This window comes from Penicillium nucicola (genome assembly GCF_028828085.1).
Source record: "Penicillium nucicola strain IBT 29836 chromosome Unknown utg000001l, whole genome shotgun sequence".
In the NCBI taxonomy this organism is placed as follows: Eukaryota; Fungi; Ascomycota; class Eurotiomycetes; order Eurotiales; family Aspergillaceae; genus Penicillium; species Penicillium nucicola.
The window spans coordinates 589,176-614,314 of record NW_026643125.1 but is presented as its reverse complement, the minus strand read 5'-3'; the positions used below and the strand labels follow the sequence as shown (position 1 = coordinate 614,314).

Below are 25,139 nucleotides of genomic sequence, written 5' to 3'. Positions count from 1 at the left end.
GCTAAGTTATGCACGATGTTATTGTTATCTGGAAATCTACGATTTGTCAAGACAAAGAAGAGCTCTTCCGGCTGGTTAATAGACTTGGGTGCAGTGCCAATTTCGCCGTCCTGCTCTAGCGGAGCTCCTCCCAAGGGCCCAGCGACATCTGGATAGCCTATCGAGGCTGTGGTCAACAGTCTTGCCGATTCAATCGAATGTCACGCACGCATGTCTGATCGTGTGGAGGTAAGATAGCTATCTTTGATTCCTCTTGTTGAACAAAATGATCCTGATTGTCATGGAGCACAGCAGATCATGTTTATATGTTATCCAGTAAGTTAGTGGTTCATGATTTTCACATTGCAATTGTTAATTAGAGACTTCATTATCTTCTTCTTTGACAATTTTATTGACAAACGGCTATAATTTCTATATACCAAAGAGATGAATTTCTTGCTAGGCCCAATGGATGGACCTGAAAGTACAAGAGCGTCCGGCCTGAGGCATCCACGATGGCCACCGGCACGTGATGATGCTGTATCCTGTTTCCATGCATGCTTGTGACATGCGCAAATCCAACCTCATTTCATCTCATCCCTGAAGATCGTTTGGCATTACAAGCCTGTGACAGACACTAAACTCACAAGGACCGAAGTCTCGGAGCCCTGAGACTTTAGCGCGATATTAGGTGCCGAGGCGCATTTGCCCCGTGTCCCACATGGCCGATAGCCCCGATGGCTACAAGGATTTGATCCGTGGCTATGAAATAGAGTTAGACGGTCTCTTAAAGCAGGGAACATACAAACCGGTATTTTTGTATCATGTTTTGTTGTTCAATGTACTGCCATTGTTAGGTCTCGCTCTTCCTCGTGGCAGAGGTGGACAATATGCTCGAAAAGGAGTATTCGTCCTATGTATTGCTATCGCAATCCAAGCTTTTCGAAATCAGCGGGCTCTCATTGGTGGCAATGGCTACATGCTAGGTCTGATGACAGCATGGTGGCTCATATGGAATGCTATTTTGTTTGCATTTTCAGACCTTGAGCGTGATTTCAAGCGCATCGAACGGAAGCCTGTCGATCTACAGCTTCAAGATCGGAATGAAACCGAGAAAGACAATTGCACAAATACCTTTGTATGGCAGTCATACCCTGAAAAGATTGGTCATCGACTTGACTGGTCTGCTGGACTTCTCTTCAACCTTAGAGGGCCAGAATGGAATTGGCGAGCCCCCCATCTAGGACCATTGCCCCAATCAGTCCATACTCAGTTGCATTCAGGATTTTCGTATGCCAGGGTTAAAGCACAAGATGATGCAACTTATATCAGTGGAAAGCAGCGTCTCCAAGCAGCGTTTCGAACGTTCTTGAAATATTACCTTGTGTTGGATTTCCTAAAGGTCGTTATGATGCGAGATCCGTACTTCCAGGGCATCGCTTCAGTGAACTCACCACCACCATTTCCATTCTCCTATCTCACTATTCATCCACTTCTGGTTCAATTCTACCATATCTTCCTCAGCGCTTTCGGTGTCTTCGCTGCCCTCGAATTTGTGACTGCCCTGAGTCCGATCTTCTTCTTGGGATTAGCACTTGCATTTCCTAATGCATCCAGGAAGCTCACTGCTGCACCACTCGGGGCTGCATGGGTATATGCCGATACGTTTGGGCCTTTCTTAGAGCCAATTCTTGATCATGGACTGGCAGGCTGTTGGGGTCGGTGGTGGCACCAGCTCTTCCGTTTTGGGTTTACAGCCACCGCGCTTTGGATCCTATCGTTGCTTCCAACCAAGCTGTCATCAATAACGCAAGTCCGGCGCGTTACATTCATCGTGGTAGCATTCTCAGTCAGTGGTTTTGTGCACGCTTGTGGGAGCTTTACACAGTTTACAGAGACGAAACCTATATCGGGCCCCTTTTTGTTCTTTTCCCTGCAGGGTGTTGGAATTCTGGGAGAGAAAGCGTTTAAGAGATATATGTCCCAGCTGTTGCCTCTTGCCCGTACACCGCGGTGGCTAAAACGGACAGCCAACTTTGTATTCGTCTTTTGTTGGTTGTTCTATTCTGGGGTTTTGGTTGCGGACGACTTTGCGCGCGGTGGACTATGGTTGATGGAGCCAGTTCCTTTTAGTTTTCTTCGTGGGCTGGGAATCGGACTTGAAGGTCATGGATGGTGGTGCTGGACAGAGCCGTGGTTTCGATATTGGAGCGACGGTACTTACTGGGGAAGTGGAATCCGGGTGATATGATCAAATTGAGCAGCATGAAGCTGCAAATATAACTTCGATATTCTTTAAACTCATGGTTGTATTCGGAACGACAGGTGTTCATTATCTAGAATGCATTTCTAAAAGCTCACAGAGACGATGACTAAAAATCTAACCCTCCATCGTAACATCGTCATCCTCATCGTCAGTATCAGAGTCCATGTTCAGAGTGGGCAATTCGTCATCGCTCTCATCGTCAGCTCCTGCGGCAGCAGGCTGCGAGGCCACTGCTGAGCCATTCGCGGAGGTCGTGGTGGTGGTGACCTGAACTGAGATTCTGGGAGCCTCAGTCTGAGTGATTGTGGAATCCGCTTGAGGGACCGGGGTGACTTCTTCAAATCGTGCCTTCTTAGTATCCTGCTTCTGGAAATCATGCCCATGAGCAGTTGATTCCTCAGTAAAGGTGCGCTTGTGGAAAGCGGGCAATGGATCGGCAGCCTTCGATTGCTCTACCTTGGGCATTTGCAGAGGCATCGACACTGGCTGCTTCATGAAGTCAGAAGTCGGGGGAGCAGTGTATACATCATCGGCCATCTCTTCGTCTTCGTCTTGGTCCTCATCAACATAAGCGTCCAGTTCAGGAGCTGTCATCAACACAGGCATCCTGGGGCGGACCAACGCCTCCACTTCCATCTGATCGGCGTAAGTGCGAGCCAAGAATGGAATGATGCTCGAGCTTGCTCCACGGCCCTTGATTGCAGGCACAGGGTTGAGGACGCTAGCGAGCATCGCATCTTTGTCCGAGGTCAAGATTATGGTGCGGTCAATCTCAGCGCGAGTGGACGGAGGAACAAGCTCAGCGGGAACAGAATTAAGTACAGCCTGCAAAAGGCCCGAGGCGTTTTGTTGAAGATTCAAAAATGGAGAAGCCGACTGCGCCTGGCGAGACTTCTGTAGCTCAGGATTCAAGAAAGCGTCGGCGTTAGCTGTAGTAGCTTGACCGCCCTTTGACTTCGTTTTCGGATCTGAGCCCGAGTTGGCTGTAGAATCTCCAGTCGGCGGCAGAAGATCATGACAGCAGGAGCGAATCACGCTTACCAGAGATGCCACACTCTGCTTAGACATTGCGGGCCCGTTCAAAGGCACCAGGGAACGCAGCAATGCGTAGACTGCAGAGCGCACATCTTTGCTGAAGGTCTCACCCCGGAAAGTCCAAACGGCCTGCTCCAAAATGGTCTGGGTTACTGAAGTAGCGCTGGTCTCCAACACTCCAACAACCTTGGAAAGCAAACCCATACAAGCGATGTGAATACGAGGAAGCTCCAGCCAAAGGCCCTCTCGTTCTTCCCGTCCAATTTCCTGGTTAAATTGGATGCCGGTCTGGGACTCGCCGTTTAGCGGGACAGTCACAGACGTAAGTCGGGATGTCAAATCCAAAATAGATCCCAGAGGAAGAGCAACAGCAGCCGCGGACGGAGAAGAAATAAAGCCCGAAAGAATTCTCAGAAGTGCAACCAGCCGATCCACGCCCGAGTGCAATCCTGTCCAGCCTGGAAGCCCCAGACCATCTGGTCCTTTATCGCTCATTTCTTCGCTATAATTTGACCTGGTGGACACTAGTTTCGCGTCAACCGATTCCCATTGTTCCACCACTGCGCGGTAAACTTGATCTGCTGTCCGATGGATGGACAGAATTGTTGATCGACAATCATCGTTCCATCCGGAGCCAGCCTTGTCTTTTGGTGCACACTTGTGAAGGGAGACAAGAACCTGCTCTGCCAAATCGACGACATGCTCCGGGAAAAAGGCAGGCGAGGAAGTACCGACAACCTCAGCGAGCAGGGTTCGAAGCTGAGAGCCGAATGGACGGAAGATGGTGGCATGTCTGGGGATCAACTCCAGCAAGGCACATAGCACAATTTCCATGAATGGGGTGTTTGGCTTCGGCTTGCGTGTCGAACCTGAAGACGTCTTCGTATTTACAGAAACCAAGTTCAAGACGGCAGTGATGAATCCTGGCAATTGCGGAGTGGTGATTTCTCGGACGAGCGTTGGGTACTGGTATGTGAGGTGGAAGATACGAGTGAGAGTAATAACACACATCTTCCTCGTGGAGATTGGATCAGGCTTAGCCAGAATGCTGATCAAACCGCGAACAATTGGTTCATATCCGCGCAAGATTTCCCATTGACCAGCCTCGACGGTAGCTTTCACCAGCACAACAGCTGTCCATCTTCCTTCAATAGTGCGGTCCTGCAGCAGACTTGCCAGCCGAGTCTTCAACTTATGGATCTGAACCGCATTGTCGGACTCGGATTTGCCTTTCTGGGCTTGCGGAGCAGACAGCAATGCGGCGCAATCAGTCAACGAAGTCGCAAGGAAGGAAGCAATAGGTGGCAATTGATCAACTGGAGTAGTCGTCAGACGATGCGTCACGGCGCGCAGGGTAGTAGAAGTCATGATTGGCCTGAAAGAAAAAAGACCCAAACGTGAACAATGAAGTTGAAGTAGAAGAAGATCTCCAACTTTTTTCTGCCAACGCTCGGACCACATGAAGCCTCGGTGGTAAATTACCGTCACGTACGTAATCGCTCTCCACCCCTGGAGGATCATCAGCGTGGAACTTGACAGTGTTGGGCCTGGAATGCTCCTCTCCCTTCCTGCACCACTCACTACCCTTTTGAACCATGGCTGTAGGTACTTGTCCTGCTGTTTGTCGAGCAGTGACTCTGCTATACAACTTCAAAAACCACCAATACAAGCCAGTATTCATCGCTAACACGTGCTAGGGAGGAAATGCCGAGAAAGGGCAGCGCTACACTGCGGCCTTAGACCAGGCGCGAAGTCAAGGGAAATGGGATGAGGTCCCAGAACTGATTCGGAAAGTCACAAAACATGCACCGCAAAAGACCTGTACGCTGAGCCCCGCCTTTGTTGATCTTGAACTGACAGAGATATCAATATAGGTGTGATACAGACCGCTACTGCCGAATTGCGCGTGGTATCGTATCTCCAACAAAGGTCGTCCGGCGACGACTCGTCCTCTTCTCCCAATATTGTCGAGCTGATTCCGGCCCTTTTAATGACCATCGAGAACAACGACGGGTCACCACAAGAACTACTACAGGCCCAGGTCTGTTTGGGATGGATTCATTGGGTCTTGAATGAGCCTGCGCTTGCAGCGGCGCGTCTTCCTGCGAGCTTTTCGGAGGCAGTTGACAATTTGGCTGGTGGAGGAGAAGCTCCGACTGCGTGGACGGAGGTCTGTCTTGTGAAGGGATGCTACATCAAGGGTATGTTTACCTACCCTATGTTTTAATGTCACTGTACTAACACGAAAAAGGCATTGCACAATCTAATGTTTCCAGCATCGATGAGACATTAGACACATTTGGATCTATAGTCCCGTGGCTGAGCAGCAACAAGCTCACGTCGATCACCACCCCTCAATTCCTGGAATGGTCCGAGTCCCTCCTGGGCAAGGGCGCTCTTTTGGCCAGTGAAGAGGCGAGCAAGAGGACTTTATACTCGGATCCTGAGCAGGTTCATGTTGCTTTGCGATTGCTGCGTTTGTGGGCTTCTCATCCCTTTGTCAAGCAAGGAAATCCCACCAGATCGTCAAATGCCGACGGATCCGGTACGGTTTCTCGGTCGTCCGTATGGACTTCCTACTACGGCTTTCTTACAATTGTCCTACACGACCGACTTGTATACACTGGCCCCAATGATGGACCTGATCGTCCGCAGCTTGCCAGTGAATTGCGCCGTGTGGAAGCCATCTGTGAGGGCAATCTCCTCCGTGAAGTTAAGTTTCCCACTGCCAGCTCCCAGAACAATCAAGTCGAAGAATGGGTAGAGCAAGTAATCAGCAATTGGGAAATTCTATGCGGCCCTGAATGGCAGGACTCAGATCTTGGCGAAGGTGGCCAGAATGCTGTTGGTCGCAATGTCTTGGATGTAAGTTCAGGCGAACGCGTGGCCTATGAGACTGGCTAACCACCTTTTTTTGATCAGATTCTGTATCGTGCAGCAACGAAGACCTATCATTCTCACCTGATCCTCCGCCGTCTTTTCCACGTCCATGCCTCTTTGGCTGACTTTGAGCTTGCCGTGAAGGCACTTGATTCTTATATTGAGATTGTTACTGCGGCCAAAGAGAGGGCAGAAAAGTCCGCCGAGTCAGGTGAATTGGAGAAGGACGAAATCTTATTGCAGACCTTATCTGAAGGAGTGACATTGCTGACCTGCCACGGCTCCTTTGAGGAGGCAGAAAGAGCCCGCGATTTGACTGATATGATACGGGAGTATGTTGACAAACATGCTCTTGTTACCAACGGCGAAGTCAATGGCAACTCATCAAAATCATCAGGTATTCCTCTGTCTGTGTTGGCCTTGTCCTATCGGGCTGTGGGAGTGGGACTTGCCAGTTGGGCCAGTTGGACACCTGTAAATGAATCGCGTGATGAAATTCGAGCAGATGCGATCGACTACCTAGAGAAGAGTCTTGAGCCAGAATTAGGAAACAGCTCGAGTTATTCATCTCTCTACACCCTGGGTCTGGTCTTGGCTGAGAACAGAGATCTAGACACTGCAATTGACTACATCAAATCCGCTTTGACACCGAGCGGGCCATCCCTTGAAGTTGCTGGAGATCTGTCCAAGGACCGTGATTTGGTGTCTCTGTGGCATTTACTTGCACTATTGCTGAGTGCGAAGCAAGAATTCGAGATTGCCGGGCGTTCGTGCGAAGCAGCATTTGAACAATTTCCAAAGGAAATTTTCTCCAAAAGTCACCGCGAAAAGTGGTCATCGAGAAATTCACACAGCTCTGAAACACAGCGCCCTCTTCTTACTCGTCTATCAGGCAGAGAAAAGGAACGAATCATCCAAACTCGCATCACACAGCTTGCGTTTGTTGAACTGCTGGACGGCCCAGAGGCTGCGGTAAACCACAGCGAGCAACTACTGAGTTTGTTTGGCACCCTTTTCCATGATCTCAACCTCGAAACCGAAGAATCCAAATGCAAATCAGACCACTTGGTGCCACCAAAAAGTTCCGCTGGCACCACCAAAAGCTTCCGTGGTAGCATCTTCAGTCGACACAGAGCGTCACAGCTACCAGATCGACGTGCTGATAATTCTAACGGCTCTGACTTTATCCCACCCACACCAGCTATTCCCAATGGTCACATAGCGGAAGCTCCCTCAATCCAAATCACGGATGGAGACGCTCACAGCTATAAGGAAAAGACCTCCATAATTGGACGGTCAGACTCCAAGAGACTTAAAAAGCGAGCCTCAAGCTTCCATCGTAATGAGAGGCCACGCGTTGAGGAACCTCCACTTCCTGGAGGTGCAACTTCACCAGACATGATTGGCATTGCAATGTCAGGCAACACGTCACCAGAGGCGGCAACTTATCCTTCCAAGGGCAAGCAATCTCTGCCCCCAATGGCACATAACACTAATTACAAACAAGAACCTCTTCCTGCCGGGCACGAGCATCAACCGCCACAGCAGGATATTCGGCTTCCAGTCACCCATCGCTTTGATTCTCCCACCGGTGCTGTGACAAAGTTCTCCCTCGTTCAATCCCAGAAGCATGCTCTGGGTCTCCTTATCAGAATCTGGCTGGTCATAGCCGGACTCTACCGTCGCGCATCACTGTTAGATGATGCACGTGAAGCTTGCGAAGAAGCCTTGAAGCAAGCCGCACGAGTTGAAACACTTGTTGCATCACATGAATCGTCAGCTCGCTCGTTCAGCAAGCGTGGCTGGGGGTCGTCAAAGAGCTCGGAAGAACTCTGGGCCGATGTTTCCGCCGAACAGGGGCTCCTGGCACAGGCTGCTTTGAACCCTCATCAGGCTATCAGACACTACGAGGAAGCCCTCTTACGCTGCCAGGACCACCCAGTGGCAACCATTGGACTGGCTAATTTGCTGCTAGACATCTGGGATCAGACTCTCTCCCCCGAGCCATTGAATGTAGATGTGGATCTCAACGTTTCGCGTCTGTCATTACTCGCAGAGACTCCCAAACCTAAGTCCGCCAAGGCCATCTCAACTGATGATTTGAAGGTATCTCGGGAGACTGAGAATGCAGCACCTGATGAGGCGCCTTCCTCCGCACACGATGTCGAGCCTCAGCAGCTTCATCGTCTTGCGGCCCGGGATCGTGCCTACGGTCTCCTTTCGGCATTGACAAAGCTCGGTAGCTCCTGGGACAGCTCTGAGGCATGGTATGCTTTGTCTAGGGCATATGAGGCCGGCGAGCAAGTCGAGAAGCTGAAGGAAGTATTGTGGTGGTGCATTGAACTAGAGGACAGACGACCTATTCGTCACTGGTCAAACATCGGCTCCGGTCTTTATGTCCTTTAAAGGAAGCAAAATCTTGGGTGTTAATATCTTCTTGTATCTAACTCATTTCCCCCTGGCAACGCTTTTCTATTTGATTCTCAACAACCAAGATATCTTGTTGATACTGGCATGTGAACTACATGGTTGCAAAGAGCTTTTTTTAATTGAAGCGGATTTTCGAGAATGGACTCTCTTCGTAAAAAAACAAACACTACTGGTAAGACGTCTTTATATACAATTCCCACATAGACAACTACGTTGCCAGCGGGTCCAAAAGGAAACGGGATCAGGTGAACAGCACGGAAGTTGGATTGATTCTGCTACTGCAAATTGATTTACCGCGGAGCAGCTGTGGGAACCCAGGCAGCGATCTTGGGCTTGGTACTGGAAGCGAAGTCAGTCGACGCACGGGTTAAATCCAAGGGAAGCATAAAGGGCCGGACGTACGTAGAGTAAGTCTTGAAGGCAGCACGGCTCAGGGTCGGGTTGGCGCGGTGCTCGCGCAGCTCCCAAGGGCGGATACCAGTCTGCATAATCTTGTCGGCGTGTGGGGGCGCGTCAACAAGGTAGGAGATCCAGGCGTGCCTAAACGTGCATTAGTCTTGACTGTTCATGGGAAAGGTTGCCCCTGTGTCCCGAGAAAAGAGCTTACCAGCCGGGCTCAATGTGGGATGCGTCGTATTCGGCCTCCTTGTAGTCGACCCATCGTGTACGGACTAAACAAAAGACAATTAGCAATCCGGGTGCCCTGTTACAATCGCCTGCAAGAAGAGCTGGTTGTCTTACGAGGCAGTTCCTCCTCCATATTCTCGAAGTACTTGTTTCCGAAGCGATCAGTTCCGATCAGAGTTCCGGCCTTGGTATCACCTGGAATAGCGTGAGTTGTCAGTCAATTGCAGCATAAGCACCAATTGAAGATCGACATACCGATGTACTAAATCACAGCGCAAAGACAGCTAAGTTAGTCTCGATCGCATGCAATTGTCCCAACCCGCTGGGAGAGGTGTCCGCGATCATACCTGCATCTGGTGTCCAGCATCCTAAGTGGCAGAGTTAGCGACCGAATTTCCCTAGAGAAAGAACCAGAAAGAGACAAACCTTGAGACCAACTCGGCGAAGGTTACGCAGCGTCCTCAGAATAGTCGACATCTTTGCTGTTCAATGTGGAGCGAATGGGATGCGAGAGATTGGTGATTTGAGGTTGCCGGAGTGTGTCTGTTTGCACTGTTTGCACCCCTTTCGCTGATTTCCCGATTCAGAAGAACCCTCAACTCTCGTCCCTTAGACATGTTTGGCCGAATTGGAGGACAGGCGCTTCGTAGCGCGGGGCGTCGCCCAGCTGCGCGCCCGAGGCTATACGCTCGCAACTTTTCTGCGCAGTCCGGTACCAGTGCTACCACTGCTGCATCCGCTCCTTCACCACTAGCAGGAATCACCTCCGAGCTAGATCGCATTGCTCCCCGATTTGAGGTGCCTGCGTCGCATATTACTATTATTGATTCTCCGACGAGTTTCTATTCAACATTGAAGGTGCGTTGGCTGTACTACTAGCCCCCGAAGCGCATTTACTAATTCGCGACTGCATAGGATAAAATCCTCAAAGCCCGGCGGCGTGTTTACCTTTCCACCCTATATATTGGCAAAACGGAATTCGACCTGATCAATACATTGAGCCAGGCTCTTCGCGATAACCCGGATCTGCAAGTTTCTGTTCTGACGGATGCTCTGCGCGGTACACGAGAGACCCCGGACCCTTCATGCGCATCACTCCTTTGTTCATTAGTCGAGAAGTACGGTCCGGAGCGGGTTGAAGTTCGGATGTTCCATACGCCCAACTTGACTGGCTTGAGGAAGCAATGGATTCCTCGTCGAATCAATGAAGGCTGGGGCTTGCAACACATGAAGCTTTATGGAATCGATGACGAGATTATTCTCTCAGGGTACGTCCCCTTCGAACGATCAGCCAGCGTATAATACTGACATATCTCAGTGCAAATCTGTCTGAAGAATACTTTACGAGTCGCTTGGATCGGTATCATGTCTTTGCCTCCAAGGCGCTGACCGAATACTATGCTCAAATTCACCACGCAATCTGCAGTCTGAGTTTCCAGGTTCTGCCAGACCCCGAGAATGAGTCCTATATCTTGGATTGGCCTAGCTCAAATGAGGCACCATCGCCTCTCGAGAGTCCCCAGGACTTCGTTGCTTATTCCTCGACCTTTTTGAAACCGCTCATTGAGGCATCTGACAATAAACCCGCTGATTTATCAGAATCCAGCCAAACTTTTGTATATCCCGTGTCGCAGTTCACGCCGCTCCTGAAACCCGAGGATACCTCTACAGAATACCCTGCCGTAACAACGATCCTGCGTATGTTGTCCGGCTCGTCTGCTTTCGCCGGTGCCCGCTGGCTCTTCACGGCCGGATACTTCAATATCCACCCCGTTCTTTCCTCCCTCTTGATTTCCAGTACTTCCGCTGCCCAGCACAATCCCTCTACCACACAAGGCACAGTCTTGACAGCCTCTCCGTGGGCGAATGGATTTTACGGCTCTCCCGGAATCTCAGGCATGCTTCCTGCCGCTTACACCCACCTCTCGGCACGATTCCTCGACCGTGTTGCCGAGGCACAGGCTACGAGTTCCATTCAGCTCAAGGAATGGCGCAAGGGTACTGTCGGCACGCCAGGAGGCTGGACATACCATGCCAAGGGCCTTTGGGTCACCCTTCCCAACGAAGAACACCCTAGTCTCACGTTCGTTGGTAGCAGTAACTACACGAAGCGCAGTTACAGTCTTGACATTGAAACCGGTGCTTTGGTTGTAACCAACGACCCGGATCTCAAGCAGAAGCTGGGCGAGGAGACAGAGCGACTCCAGAAGGACGCCAGCCCTGTCTCGAGGGATGACTTGATGAGAACGGAGAGACGAGTCGGATGGAACGTGAGACTCTCCATGTGGATCGTGGAGAAGGTCGGCGGTGCCTTTTAAGTTTTCTTTTCTTCTTTCTTTCTTGTATACTATGGGACAATAGACACTCTGTAATATAGCGAACTATATAGATTGGTGTGATATTTGATGTTTATCACATCATCTTTCGAATCAAAACGCATCGATACATTTATTCCATCTTCACTCACCTGCACAATAATTACCCAACCGGGAGCAAAAACATGTTTCTTCAACATGTCCTAGGAAAACGCTGGTACGGCTTTGATTTGGATGACACACTTCACGAATTCCGACGAGCCTCAACCCACGCCTCAACCCACGTCTTCGAGGCAATCCACTCTTCAAATCCCCAGATCAGCATTGATACCCTCAAAGCCACATACAGTGAAATTTTGCGCCTCACGACTGCCAATGCCTTCACAGATGGCAGAACTTCAATCGAGTATCGACGTGAACGATTTGGGCGCCTTCTCCAGGTACACGGGCTGATGGGCCTCAATCACTTCCTCGGGCCTGGCAACCTTCTACTGGATCGTCTGTTGGATCTATATCGGGATTCTCTGCGCCAAAGTCTCGCACTGAAACCTGGTGTTTTGCAGCTTTTACAGACTCTCAGATACTTGGGGAAGCGGGTCATTGTCATTACCGAGGGGCCAGCGGATGCACAAGAGTGGACGGTTCATGAACTGGGGCTATGGCGGTATATTGATGTGCTTGTTACGACAAATGAAATTGGCAGATCGAAAGTGGATGGGATGTATGGAATTGTCTTGGAGAAGTATGGGATACCCTCGGGGGACATTGTTTACTTCGGTGATAATGAGCGTCGTGATGTTCAAGCTGCACGAGAGGAGGGAATATTGGCCGTGCACTATGACGAAAAACAGGAATCTCAATTGGATGATATCAATACATTACGGGTGAATTCGTGGGCTGTGGTACAAACAGTACTCGTCCGTGGAGAGTAAGGAGATTGATATAGAATAGAACATGAAGACATAAACAAAACTTTTGGTCTAGCCATGAAGAGATATCAACCCTAACGCACGGGAATGCAGATATGAAAATAGAAAGAATAAAAGCAAAAGCCAAACGCCGTGTCATGACTGGGGGAGGGTTCCATCGAGCGTCGTCTCATATGCAATGCGGAGTCTCATCTAAACTCTTCCGGGGACCTTGCCGTTTCTGAAGCGAGCAGGACCAAGTTCAGAGCGCACCTCGTCGAGGTTCCTGATACCAATGGCCTCGTTACCGTTTTTGCCACGCTTGTTCTTAGCACCCTTGCGCTTGGCCTGAGCACTGGTGTTGGGGTCCCAGCTAGAAAGGAAATCGTCCATCACGCTGTTGAAGCTGCTGTGACTGGGAATCTCTCTTCCACTGGCGTCGATCAGGCTGGGAGCTTCGGATATGGCCGACATATCTGTCATACCGGTTGCGCCGGTCATTCCACTGACCATCGACATGCTGTCGTCATACTCGTCTTCCTCATCGAGAGCGTAGAGGGCCTCCATCTTGTCAAATCGGTCGTCCAAAAGACGGTGTCCTTCAGTACGAGCCAGAGCGGAAGATGTCATCGAGTATGCGGAGGGGTTGGTCAAAGCACCCTTGCGCTTCTTGCGACGAATTGGTGTACCACCAGCAGTGAACACAGTCGATGCCATCGTCTGCGAGGGTGCAATTGTGGGTGCTGCGGGTGCGGCAGCCTTGCCAGCCTTTGCGTCTTTCTTGAACTTGGCGAACTCGTTCATCCATCCCTGGTCGGTTGGGGCAATATCGGGAGCTGGCCGATCGTGATCAGGCATCTCGCCGGGCTCCAGAGTGCTCGCCTCAGTGGCTTCTGGAAGGTGCTCGTCCATGAATTCTGTGGTATCCCTCTGCACGGGTGCCTTCTCGGTGGCATCCGACTCCCATCCTTCGTCTTCGTCGTCATGGTCAAAGAGAGAATCCTCCCAATCACCTTGGTCAATCTCCTCCGCATTTGCGGTCAGTTCACCAAAGATATCTTCATCATCACCCTCCTGCACAAACGCCTCATCCTCGAGCGCTTCCAGGGCCTCTCGTAGGCGGGGGTCCATGTCGGGCTTGAACCCAGAAATCGCATCAGGGATGTTCTGCTGGTCCTGGTATGTCGGCTGGCGAACATATGACGACGCAGTAGATCGCATATCGCCGTATTCAGAGCCGTAGAGACTATTACCACCGAAAGCGCTTTGGGCATCAGCTTCTCTCTCGTCCAGTGAGACCTGTCGCAACGCATCCTCCAGCTTCAACCCCTTGTTGGCTTTGCCCTTGGGCTTCTCCTGCTTGGCTTCAACAAAGTAGGTATCTCCACTACCATGTCCCAGTTCGCGCAAATGCTGCATATAATCGTAGTTGGAATCATCGTAGTAGACACCATAATTGGCAGCCTCGCCCTCGTTCTGGCGAGCACTGTCGCCAAACTCGGACTGAAGATCGTGGAGATTGCGCAAGGGCTTCGTCGCGGATCTCGATGAAGACGGAGCGGGAACGGGACCAGAAATTTGGTGCAGGACGCGGTCGTCCGCACCAGTATCGTGGATCAACGGGTCATTTTGAGACCGGTGGAAGAGCTGGAAGGTGCTCGCGTTCTTCTTGTCACTATAGATTCGTCAGTCCCGGTACATTCATACTCTTGGCTTTAAACGTACATCCACTGTTTGGGCGGCATGTTGGGCTTGGTTAAAGGTTGGTTTTCGCAGAAAAAAAGAAGAAAAGTGGGATTGATAGGATCACGTGCAGCCTTATCGCCCCTCGTTCTCCGGGGTCCTCGAGGAACTTGGAAGTTTCGTGAAAATCGCTATTATAATTCTAAGGGCCAAGTTTATTTTGGTTTCTGATGTGTTTATAGGATTGTACTTTTTCACTGTGCACATTCGCTTATGGACTTGGGTACTCATTGGGCTCGTGATAGGCCAATATCTGTGTGATCCCCTCGACCGACACCCTGCTTAGTATATAGAACTCCTTGATGTAGACCTAATATGTAGTATTGGAAATATCGACCCATAAATGTCCATACCATCTGCGCAAAACCACTTATAACTTATATATCTGTAAAGATCCTAAAAATCAGTGAAGTATACGCGATAGAGGGGGCTGAGTCAGCGTTATCTTATCCGTCTGAATAATCCAAAATTCCCTTCAGTTCGGTGGGGTTGACACTTTTTTCATCTCTACAACTTTTTCGCATTTTGAAGTCACTGCCATCATGGTGCTGGCTAAATCCAAGAACAATGTGGGGCTGGGAAGCAGTCTCATGAATGACCGCTTTGGCAAGGGCAAAGCGTCTAGCCAGAAGAAGGTCTCTCACAACAATTCTATTGCGCGAAAGGGCATGGATGGTGAGACCTACGTTACCAACGAAGCCAAGGAGGCATCATGGGTGAAGATGCGCTCTATCACCGAGCAGGCCGCTCTCGACGAATTCCTGAGCACTGCTGAACTCGCCGGAACCGATTTTACCGCTGAAAAAATCAACAACGTTAAGATTATTCATTCCGACCAGAAGAATCCCTTCCTCCTCACTCCTACCGAGGAGAAGAACGCCGTCAAGAAGCACCAGAAGAACAAGGGTAGATTGACCGTGCCCCGACGACCCAAGTGGGACCAATCTACAACTCGCAATGAATTGGAAGCTATGGAAAAACAAAGCCTGTTGGACTGGCGGCGAGGACTGGCGGAGTTGCAGGAGTACCATGATCTTCTTATGACTCCCTTCGAGCGCAACTTGGAGGTCTGGCGTCAGTTGTGGCGTGTTATTGAGCGATCCGATCTGGTCGTCCAGATTGTCGATGCTCGTAACCCGCTGCAGTTCCGTTCCGAAGATTTGGAGACCTACGTCAAGGAGATTGACCCGCGAAAGAAGAATTTGCTGTTGGTCAACAAGGCCGATATGTTGACTCTCAAGCAAAGAGAGGCCTGGGCCGAGTACTTTGAGCGGAACAACATTAACTTCCGTTTCTTCTCCGCTCACCTCGCAAAGGAGAAGATCGAGGCTGCCCTTGCGGAAGCAGAGGCTCAGGGGAATGAGGAACTTGCCAACAAGATCAAGGACATGAGTGTTGGTGAAGGCGAGGATGATGGATACCGCAAGGAGGACACAGTGGAAGAAGAAAAGGCCAAGCTCGCCGACCCAGATCGCTCGCTTGGTCCTCACATCTTGGACACAGAAGAACTGGAAGAGCTATTTTTGGCCAACGCTATTGAAAAGCCACAAGACGACGAGTCTGGCGAGCAGCCCAAGCATAAGACCACAATCGGTCTCGTTGGATACCCTAACGTTGGTAAGTCCAGCACAATCAACGCCTTGCTCGGTGCCAAGAAGGTTTCCGTCTCTGCGACTCCTGGTAAGACCAAGCACTTCCAGACCTTGTACCTATCACCCGAGATCATGCTCTGCGATTGTCCTGGTCTGGTGTTCCCCAACTTCGCTACTACCAAGGCCGAGCTTGTCGTCAACGGTGTGCTGCCCATTGATCAGCAGCGTGAGTTCACCGGTCCCGCCGGCCTCGTTGCCAAGCGTGTTCCCAAGCACTTCATCGAACAAGTGTACGGTGTCAAGCTGCGCATGCGCCCCATCGAAGAAGGTGGTACTGGCATCCCAACTGCCAGCGAGATTCTCCGTGCATACGCTCGTGCTCGTGGTTTCTCTACTCAGGGTCTTGGTCAGCCAGATGAGTCTCGCGCTGCCCGTTACGTTCTGAAGGATTACGTCAACGGAAAACTCCTCTACGTCCACCCACCCCCGACCGCGGAGGGTGAGGCTTCCATCGATGTGAACGAGTTTAACAAAGAGCTCTATGACATTAACCATCTCCCCGAAAGACGTCGCAACCAGCTCTCACAAGCCCAGATTGGCAAGCCAGCTTCACCGGCCATGGTCAAAGATGACATTGACGCGGATGTCCTTGCCGCCCCGTCTAGTGTGCCCACAGTGGAGCCTGAGCTCGGCCGTACCTCGCGCAACCTCGACTCCGGTTTCTTCGGCACAGCGACTGGCCCTTCTGCCGGTCGCATGACTCTCCCCTTCCAGTCTCAGTACACCAAGCAGGGCCAGGAGATTCGCAAGGCACCCACAGGCCGCAAAGAGCGTATGATGGTTGCTCTAGAGCGTGGCGTGGATGTCTCTGAGGTGCGGAGCGCTAACTCCAAGAAGCACTTCAAGGCGAACAAGAAGGCGGCCAAGAAGATCCGCAACAACCCTGAAGATGACGACTACTAAAAAGTGCTTTTTGTTACTTGTGCTTGGGCGAGTCGAGGGAGGTTCTATTTTGCTCCTTCTGCCTCTTCTGGGGTATCATTCTTGGGCTCGTCGGGCCTGGGATGAATGAATGATAAATGATCCTAGATATAGGATTTGCATGTCATGTGGGATTGAAGTTTTATGTTCATGTTCATACGTTGCTTTTTGCAAACTCATCTTTTCGGCGTTAGGTTTTACGAGTTGAATAACGATTTATACCAGTCATTCATTCACTTGATTTGTTCTTCTTTCACTACCTACAGTAAATATCCTGGCTCGTAAACAATTATCGGACTGGGTGCTGAAATTTTCAACTATCGCGTTCTATTGTTCTAGCCTTGCTCCTAGACGTTGTTCGGCTTACCTCTACGAAGTATGCGTTCTTAAAGCAGGGGATTCAAGTCCTCAAGACGACCATAGTGAGGTTGCCTTTTGAGGACTAATGATCAAGGTTACTCCGTTGATTTAAGAAAATGGAAGAACATGCTGCATTAAAAGGATTTGCAACGAACGTGTACATTAGTCTACAACACAGAATAGCAAACAGTTATATCAACTAAGACAGCTGAGCCTATGTAGCCTTCCACAAAGCATTGACCTGCTTTCTCCGAGTCTAGAAAGAAGAAAAATGTCAGCCATGATATCTTTGAAAGCCATATAAGGGTTGGGGAAACATACCATCGGAGCCAAAATGGCGACACCAATACTGAGTGCCACCACAGTAAGAACGAGCTGCAATTTGGAGAAGCTCTTGCCGAGGACATCAAATGCCTGGCTGGGTGTGGCGCGAGTACCATAGATATCGCTACCAAAGGCGAAGATGAGACTCGTGCTCTCCAACAGGGTAGGACGAGAAAGCACTTGCTTGATGCCGGCGACATCGCGGGCGTGCGAGAGGTACCATTTGCCATCAAAGTCGAAGTAAGGAGCGTAGCGGAAGAGACCTTCTTCGGTCTCGGCAGCAGTAGCATCACGGTCTACGGGGCGGCGGGGGTCGAGGACTGGACGGGGGATTCCAACGATAGAGTTGGAGGAGGGGAGAGTGCAGAGGAGCTGGCGGGTGGTGATTCCCTGGCGGGTTTGAGTGACAGTCATGTGGGAGATGGGCTCGGGGATCATAAAGGCCTGCGAGATGACATGGGGCAGCGGTGGGCTCTCAACGCTACTGTGGAGACTGGAGTAGTTGCCAGCAGAGTCGAGAGGGCCACGGTCGTTGGGGAAGGGGGACTCGTAGAGCTCAGAGATGACGAGTTGGTATCCCTTGGCTGAGGATTCATTGGCATCGACATCGCCCCAGAATGAGAAGGCGAACCAGTTCTCAGACATTGCGGATGCGATGGGCTGTGTGGTGTCCACGCCTGATTGAGTAGTGGCGTGTAGGACCTTGCCTGAGACACCGTCCAACAGATAGAAGCTAGCGGTGCTGGTCTTGTCATTCACTGCGGTGACTAGGGCCAGGTTGGTGTTGAGGTACTTGTACAGAACCGAACGGTCGCCAAGGACCTTGCCGATGGATGCCACAGGGTCATGAGCAGGGCGAGAAGTGGCATAGACAACCTTCTGCCCCGATGGAGGGACAAATTCCCAGACAGGAGTTTTGTTGTCTTTTGCGATCCAACCAAGGACTCGGCCGTTGGCACTGGTAGTTACCAAGAACCCGCTGACCTCGTCGAATGCGTTAACTGGAGAACCATCCTCACGGACACCGACGGTGTTCAATGACGATGTTTCCTGAGCGCCGAAGACAGCAATCGAGTGAAGTTTACTGTCCAAGGAGGCAGTACGCGAGATAATTTCACCTGTCGAGACTTTCAGAGTCACAGAGCTTCCATCGTTGGGGTAAATGGTGGCGGTGCCTGGCGAAGTCAAGATAGCTTTAACATCCCACTGGGAAGTCTCTACGGCCTGAACACTCCACAAAACGGCACCATGTTTACCGGTATCCAATGCGTAAACGCGGCCGTTCTTTGTGGCAACAATAACAGGAGTAGCAAGGCCAAAGCTGTCGAGATTGGTTACCTCATCGCTGAGAATGCTGCTCAGGACACGCTCAGGAATGTGCTTCAGCCAGTTCTGCAAGTATTGCAAGTCACGGATGTGACGCTTCACGCGGTGAATGTATGCTCCGTAAATTGTCTCATGACCTTCAACCTCTAGTTCATGAGCCAGGTCCTCCTGGGCATCGGCTTCCGCCCAGGTGGCCGCAACAGCATCAATGAGACCTTCGGTGCGGGTCCATTCAATCTGGCCATTTCGAACAAGCTGCCAATCACCATGCTCGCGGAAAACGGCTGACCGAACAGACACGGAATCTCCCCTGGTGACCAGGTCAGAGACAGCGTGCAGAGCAGCGTCAGAAGATTTTGGCAGAGCCCAGCGGTCCAGAATGCCATGTGAGGCGGAAGACACAACAATGACCTCGGAATCCGTAACACGAGTGAAGAAGACATTGGCGTCAATAACACTCGTCGCAACCACCGACTGGCCAGGCAGATAAGGCAGTTGGTAAGCTTTAGCAAGCTTCGAGGACTTCATGTCTACATGGAAAACCTCAGCCCACGCTCCAGTTTCGGTGGTATAGTGAACCAAGAAATGGGGAAGGGCGTTGATCTTGTGTGCAGCGTGGACTGTGATCTTGGAGACTTCCGAGCCGGAGGTATTGTCAATGGCGACCGAGGTGATTTCCTTGGTACCAATGACGTTAACCTTCAGGGACTTTTGCGACTTGTCGGACCAAACGATGATAGGAGAGGCAGTGTTGGCGCCGACGAAAAGGACGGACTCCGGGGTAGCCACGTCGCTTTCTGAGTTAAGAACCTGCTGGCGAACTTGCTTTCCAGTAACTGGATCCAATACAGTAATTTTGATCTTGTATCCCTTCAGCATAGCCGACTGGAGCGAAATATAGAAGATCTCTGTCGGGGAGGATGACACTTGGAACGGAATGTCACCACTAGAGAGCAACCCATTAGCTTGAACAACAGCAATCAACTAGATAACTAACCTTTCATCCTTGTATTCCCATGTCGTGGTTCCAGAATTGCCATCCAAGCGTCTCACGATACCGGAGCCTTCGCTGTCAACCACCGCAATGGTATCACGAACTCCGGGGGTCGCGGTGGTGTCCTCAAGCTCCAACAACTCAAGATCCGCAACCACACCTTTGGAAAATCGGTTTTCCCATACCAACTTTCCGTCCTGGGCACTCCACGACGAGATGTAGTTACCCGCTGCGCCAACAACGGCGTCGTTGCCATCCAGTCCACGCAGAAGACCCCCGCGCGCCGGCAAGTCCGCCGACCGCGAGAGGTTCTGGCGCCACAACAAAGCTCCGTCGCGTGGATTAATGGCACCCACTAGTAGCTTATCGGAAATTGTGTATAGAAGGGAGGCATTGGAGGTCGAAGATGGCTTGAGGAAGAAGGTCGAGTCGGGGGAGGGGGAACCGAGGAGAGCGTGGTGGAAGTCGATGTGATTAACCTCATCATTGTAGATAGCTGCCACGGGCGATAGGCACGCAGCGAAGAAGAGCGCCGCCTGAAGCCGCATTTTGTCGAATGTCTCTTATTGAAGCATTGAGGGAGGTGGATGGCTTAGGCTGTTGTTACAAACTTGGCGTCCGGGCGGTGATCGCTCCCCGTGTCTATCTACTTCTACGCCTCTCTATGCCAACTCTTTTAATTCAATCAGAATCAGAACAAATAAATCATTATCTGGAATGTATGACACGAATTTAATCTTTGCTGGTTTGGTGAATTTCAACTCATCTTTTTTGGGCCGGTTTCCTCTGTCACTTCGACGTAGACCTGTGCATTCACTATGCTTCATACTGCCATCCTCTTTACTTACCTCTCCTGGCCTGTCACGCTCCTCGTAGCATATTTACCGGCTAATATCTTGTGGCCTCCTGATAATTATCATGCATATAAGCTTTAGAGGCGTTGCCCTCGGCTTCTATGCCACGATACAGGTTTCGTCTTTTTACGTTGTTCGACTTAGTGCAAGCAATGGGTTTAATTGGTAACAAATCATACTGTGCTGGGCTAATTCATTTCATTTATAAGCTAAGTTCATAACTCTCAAGCCTGAATGACCACGCAACTCATCAGATCCCGAAACATAGGCAAGACATTTCAACATCAGTGCTATTATCGTTTGAGCTATAACTCCTGCCAATGATTCTGAAGCGACAAACTTGTTAGCATATCAGCTATTGCGGAGTGTGCATATGAGCCACATACCTAGACTTCGTCTAGTAGTTGTCATTACGGCTGCTGCCTCCGTAGCTGTTGTCATTGTTGCCGTAGGAGCTGTTGTTGTTTCCACTGCCGTAGCTGTTGTCGTTGTCGCGGCCGGAGCTGGACTTGCTGCCGTAGCTATCATTGTTGGAGCTGCCGTAGCTGTCATTGTTGCTGCTTCCGTAGCTGTTGTCATTGTCACGACCGGAGCTGGACTTGCTTCCATAGCTGTCATTGTTTGAGCTGCCGTAGCTGTCGTTGTTGCTGCTTCCGTAGCTGTTGTCATTGTCACGACCGGAGCTGGACTTGCTGCCGTAGCTGTCGTTGTTTGAGCTGCCGTAGCTGTCGTTGTTGCTGCTGCCATAGCTGTTATCGTTGTCGCGACCGGAGCTGGACTTGCTTCCATAGCTGTCATTGTTGGAGCTGCCGTAGCTGTCGTTGTTGCTGCTGCCATAGCTGTTATCGTTGTCGCGACCGGAGCTGGACTTGCTGCCGTAGCTATCATTGTTGGAGCTGCCGTAGCTGTCATTGTTGCTGCTTCCATAGCTGTTGTCGTTGTCACGGCCAGAGCTGGACTTGTTGCTACTGCCGTAGCTGTCGTTGTTGCTGCTTCCATAGCTGTTGTCGTTGTCACGGCCAGAGATGGACTTGTTGCTACTGCCATAGCTGTCATTGTTTGAGCTACCGTAGCTATCGTTGTTGCTGCTGCCATAGCTGTTGTCATTATCACGGCCGGAGCTGGACTTGTTGCTACTGCCATAGCTGTCATTGTTTGAGCTGCCGTAGCTATCGTTGTTGCTGCTGCCATAGCTGTTGTCATTATCACGGCCGGAGCTGGACTTGTTGCTACTGCCGTAGCTGTCATTGTTCGAGCTGCCATAGCTGTCGTTGTTGTTGTTGCTGCTGCCGTAGCTGTCGTTGCCGCCATAGCCGGAGCTCTGGTTACGGCTACCGTAGCTATCGGAGTCGTTGTTGTAAGACATGGTGAAGATATTCACAAGAAGAGATGACTGAATAGACAGAAGGAGAAAAGATGAGGGATGGTGAAAAGAGGCAAGCCACAGATAGAGGCCAGCACGATATTTATACCCATTCCCTCGACACCAGCCTCAGCTCCCAAGCCCGAAACCGAAAGAAAAAGAATCTCTTGCCCCTCATCTTCTCAACCCCTCACACCATAGCGGCAAGCGCAAAGAGCCAATAATCGGAGCACGGAGAAGCTACCTCTCAGCTGGAGACTAGTCATTTGCTTATTTGCCCACTATCGACCCCTCCGTCGAACCTAGATTGAGTGTTCCCCCACTGCGGATGGGCTGACTCTCGCCTAGCTGAGCCCAAGCTGCATCTTGGATGTCTTTGTTGTGAACGTGTTCGGATCCCGCGGCTGTGCTCTGCGGGGCCACTATTTGTTTTGGATGGGGCGAGGGTCTAGGGTCTAGGGTCTAGTTAGCTGAACTCCCCCTGCTATTGCTTGTGGCGTTTTTTTTTACAAAAAAAAATATGTATGCCTGGGTGGCAAATGACGAATTTAGGACTACTTTGGTATGATAAGAGCAATTTGACCGAATTGACTTTACATGTGAGATCAGATGAGGTTAGGGTTGGAAGTCGTAGGCAAGCTGGAAGCACCTCATTTTTAGGCGGAACCAGGAAATATAGCTCCATTCGATGTACCAATCAGAACAGAGCAGGTTGCTTCTTCCGGGTAGATCTAGATCGGTTTACGTGGATATTTCACTAATAAGTTGTGTGTGATGCAAAACAGCTGATGATTGGCAAAAATTAACTACCCATTCCGTAGATGCAAAGATATATGTACAGTTTTGTGGGATCCAAAAGAAAATCAAAAAAACAATACCAATAATGATGGTTACAAACTGTTTTCACAGGCCAAAGCAAGCCTTGTTAGCTGAGCGGATGGCCGCCTTCTCGCCCTCGCTCATGGCATCGGTAATCTCCCAAGGAGTGTTGCCCATGCCCATGGCACGCTGACCCTCGGGGTTAAGCGTAGACCAGTCAACAGCACCACTGAAGCCAGCCTCACCGGGGCCACCAGCACCGGGGAAGTCCCAAGGAGGAGAAAGGCTCTCTGCAGCCTGGCGCTGTTTCAGCAGATACTGGATGTTCATCTCGCACAGCGGGGTAGCGGGGATGTACATCACACTCGAGTCCTGGGTGCCGCGGTGCTCCTTGTCGACAGAGTGCAGAGCATCGCAGTGCCAGGCGACAAAGTCACCGGGCTGGACCTCAGGCACAGAGACCATGGTCTCCTCGAGATCGAGGTGGGGGTGTGTGACAGGGTTGTACTCCTGGGCAGCACCCGGCACAGACCCGGGGAATGTGTTATCAAGAAGAGGCTTTGAGCTGTCACCTTCAAAGAATGGACGCAGGATTGTGTAGGCGGTGCTGTGGTTGATCATGGGGCATACGTGCAGCGAGCCCTCGCCGGGCTTGGTGTGGGACATGGACAGCCAAGCCTGGAAGAAGCGCAGCATGGAGCAGGCGCCTGCGCCGTTGTACAGGTCCATTTGAGCGTTCAGGCGGTGGCGGGCATCCCATGCGTCGTATTGCTCCCAGTTGCCTTCGAGGATCTTGGTGTAGACTTGGCTGTACTCTGGGTCTTCCCAGCGCTCGAGAGAGCCACCGTCGATGTGGGGGCCTAGGGTGAATTTTGAGTCACCTGGGTCGCGGATTCGGAGTCTGTCTCCATAGGTGAGGGGGTTTGTGGTAGAGATCTTGCTGTCGGGATCAGAGGAGTGCCATAGTTGTTGCATGAAGCGCTGGGTGTTCAGCATATCAGGGTGAGCGCGGGCTTCCGCCTGCGATGGGGTCCAGTACAGCTCATATACGGCTGGAGAGTCAGCTGGGAAGGCCTTGACGCGTTCTTTGTTGGCGGCCACATAAGTGCGAATCCGCTCCTTGTACTCTAGGGCTTGGTCCTTGGGAATCACATTGCGGACGACCACACTGCCTCGGTGGCGGATCTCTTTTAATGTGGCTTCAGATACCTGACCAGACACAACATCGGAGTAGTTGACAGAGGGGATAATCTGATGAATATGAGTCTCTGCCTCGTATAACGTTTACTCAGAAGAAGTATACATACATCGCTGCCCTGTGCTTTGATCTTGTGCACTTCTGCATCCAAGCTCGGAAGCAGACGCTCCCAACTCCTTGTTAGAGCATCTTTGTTCTTGTTGAAGAACCTTTCCTTGAGCTCTGCGAAGCGGGGAGGAAGAGGTTCCGGCTTGTAGTCAGCTCTCAGACTAGGGAAGACTGAAGAGATATCACCAGCGGCCTTGGTGGTCTGGGCCGAGGTAGAGGCCGCACGGACGGCTGATTTTGAGAGAATTCTTGACATCGACATGATTGAAGTTGCTATTTTGAATAAGGATCCCGGTGAGAAGCTGAGGTTTATATATTTCGCGGGGGGAATTCACTCTATGCATTAGTGGCGGGAGCTTTCCTTTTACAGTAGTCGTGCCGCTGTCGGGAGGAGGTGATGTGCCACTTCTATACCCAATTAGGAGATCTACCCGACTACATGACATCAGTCCAGCAATTGATTTCCACGATTTGACCCCATGAGGCAAGTTAGAATGCTGCAGAATCTTTCATGAATTCGGTTCATTCGGTTCAGGATTACTCGGCAAGCCGGCTCAGTTTTGCGGGAAGATCTGCTGCAGGTTTATAATTAGTGTTGTATAAAAATGCGGAGTACAGAGTCTGGGGAGTATTGGGCCTGTTCAAGCCCACGTTAGATGAGGAATAATACGTATTGATTGGACTATATTCACTGTAGCTACCATATACTGTAGAAGAAACCTGTCTCATTACTTTCTTTCTCATTTGCTTTTTTTTTAGCTCTAAAGCAAGGGGAATTTAGCTGAAGTACAATTACCAGCTATTCAAGGCCATGAGATGCCCTAACGAAGCATGTGCAGTAGATATGATTACATATTGAAATAAACAGGCTGTCTTCCTAGTTCAGCGTAGAGAATGAGGGTGGCATATGAATCGGTAGTTCTGCGTCTTGCTATCACATAGAAATCTCGGCATTCGCCAGGATAACCTAATATGGCAATATTAGCCACGCCGATTTGCATGACAAGTCAGCGAGTTCCACCGTCTCCAAGAACGGC

General features: G+C 50.7%; 11 protein-coding genes across 11 annotated transcripts; 5 read left to right on the top strand and 6 right to left on the bottom strand.

Annotated features, from left to right (window-relative positions):
* Positions 1-700: 700 nt before the first annotated feature.
* On the top strand, positions 701-2,230 carry N7511_000241 (wax synthase family protein; the record flags this gene model as incomplete). The annotated part of the gene is made up of 1 exon (XM_057122666.1): positions 701-2,230. The coding sequence occupies one exon, from the start codon at positions 701-703 to the stop codon at positions 2,228-2,230; it is 1,530 nt and encodes a 509-aa protein (XP_056988399.1).
* Positions 2,231-2,359: 129 nt separating this feature from the next.
* On the bottom strand, positions 2,360-4,648 carry N7511_000240 (RIX1/PELP1 family protein; the record flags this gene model as incomplete). The annotated part of the gene is made up of 1 exon (XM_057122665.1): positions 2,360-4,648. One exon carries the CDS (start codon positions 4,646-4,648, stop codon positions 2,360-2,362), a length of 2,289 nt encoding a protein of 762 aa, XP_056988398.1.
* A 227-nt stretch (positions 4,649-4,875) lies between these two features.
* Positions 4,876-8,566, top strand: N7511_000239 (uncharacterized protein; the record flags this gene model as incomplete). Its single annotated transcript, XM_057122664.1, has 5 exons — positions 4,876-4,881; positions 4,978-5,101; positions 5,155-5,481; positions 5,532-6,145; positions 6,203-8,566. 5 exons carry the CDS (start codon positions 4,876-4,878, stop codon positions 8,564-8,566), a joined length of 3,435 nt encoding a protein of 1,144 aa, XP_056988397.1.
* Positions 8,567-8,880: 314 nt separating this feature from the next.
* Positions 8,881-9,694, bottom strand: N7511_000238 (complex I NDUFA12 subunit family protein; the record flags this gene model as incomplete). Its single annotated transcript, XM_057122663.1, has 7 exons — positions 8,881-8,929; positions 8,993-9,130; positions 9,198-9,261; positions 9,332-9,412; positions 9,473-9,479; positions 9,565-9,585; positions 9,644-9,694. The coding sequence occupies 7 exons, from the start codon at positions 9,692-9,694 to the stop codon at positions 8,881-8,883; spliced, it is 411 nt and encodes a 136-aa protein (XP_056988396.1).
* Positions 9,695-9,832: 138 nt separating this feature from the next.
* On the top strand, positions 9,833-11,535 carry N7511_000237 (CDP-diacylglycerol--glycerol-3-phosphate 3-phosphatidyltransferase; the record flags this gene model as incomplete). Its single annotated transcript, XM_057122662.1, has 3 exons — positions 9,833-10,075; positions 10,133-10,485; positions 10,536-11,535. 3 exons carry the CDS (start codon positions 9,833-9,835, stop codon positions 11,533-11,535), a joined length of 1,596 nt encoding a protein of 531 aa, XP_056988395.1.
* Positions 11,536-11,717: 182 nt separating this feature from the next.
* N7511_000236 (HAD family hydrolase) lies at positions 11,718-12,464 on the top strand (the record flags this gene model as incomplete). Its single annotated transcript, XM_057122661.1, has 1 exon — positions 11,718-12,464. One exon carries the CDS (start codon positions 11,718-11,720, stop codon positions 12,462-12,464), a length of 747 nt encoding a protein of 248 aa, XP_056988394.1.
* A 189-nt stretch (positions 12,465-12,653) lies between these two features.
* On the bottom strand, positions 12,654-14,185 carry N7511_000235 (ribosome biogenesis protein LTV1; the record flags this gene model as incomplete). The annotated part of the gene is made up of 2 exons (XM_057122660.1): positions 12,654-14,115; positions 14,166-14,185. 2 exons carry the CDS (start codon positions 14,183-14,185, stop codon positions 12,654-12,656), a joined length of 1,482 nt encoding a protein of 493 aa, XP_056988393.1.
* Positions 14,186-14,725: 540 nt separating this feature from the next.
* Positions 14,726-16,738, top strand: N7511_000234 (ribosome biogenesis GTPase LSG1; the record flags this gene model as incomplete). Its single annotated transcript, XM_057122659.1, has 1 exon — positions 14,726-16,738. The coding sequence occupies one exon, from the start codon at positions 14,726-14,728 to the stop codon at positions 16,736-16,738; it is 2,013 nt and encodes a 670-aa protein (XP_056988392.1).
* A 592-nt stretch (positions 16,739-17,330) lies between these two features.
* On the bottom strand, positions 17,331-20,308 carry N7511_000233 (uncharacterized protein; the record flags this gene model as incomplete). The annotated part of the gene is made up of 3 exons (XM_057122658.1): positions 17,331-17,372; positions 17,438-19,712; positions 19,764-20,308. 3 exons carry the CDS (start codon positions 20,306-20,308, stop codon positions 17,331-17,333), a joined length of 2,862 nt encoding a protein of 953 aa, XP_056988391.1.
* A 703-nt stretch (positions 20,309-21,011) lies between these two features.
* On the bottom strand, positions 21,012-21,980 carry N7511_000232 (uncharacterized protein; the record flags this gene model as incomplete). Its single annotated transcript, XM_057122657.1, has 1 exon — positions 21,012-21,980. The coding sequence occupies one exon, from the start codon at positions 21,978-21,980 to the stop codon at positions 21,012-21,014; it is 969 nt and encodes a 322-aa protein (XP_056988390.1).
* Positions 21,981-22,880: 900 nt separating this feature from the next.
* N7511_000231 (DUF1479 domain-containing protein) lies at positions 22,881-24,364 on the bottom strand (the record flags this gene model as incomplete). Its single annotated transcript, XM_057122656.1, has 2 exons — positions 22,881-24,047; positions 24,104-24,364. 2 exons carry the CDS (start codon positions 24,362-24,364, stop codon positions 22,881-22,883), a joined length of 1,428 nt encoding a protein of 475 aa, XP_056988389.1.
* Between the last annotated feature and the right edge of the window lie 775 nt (positions 24,365-25,139).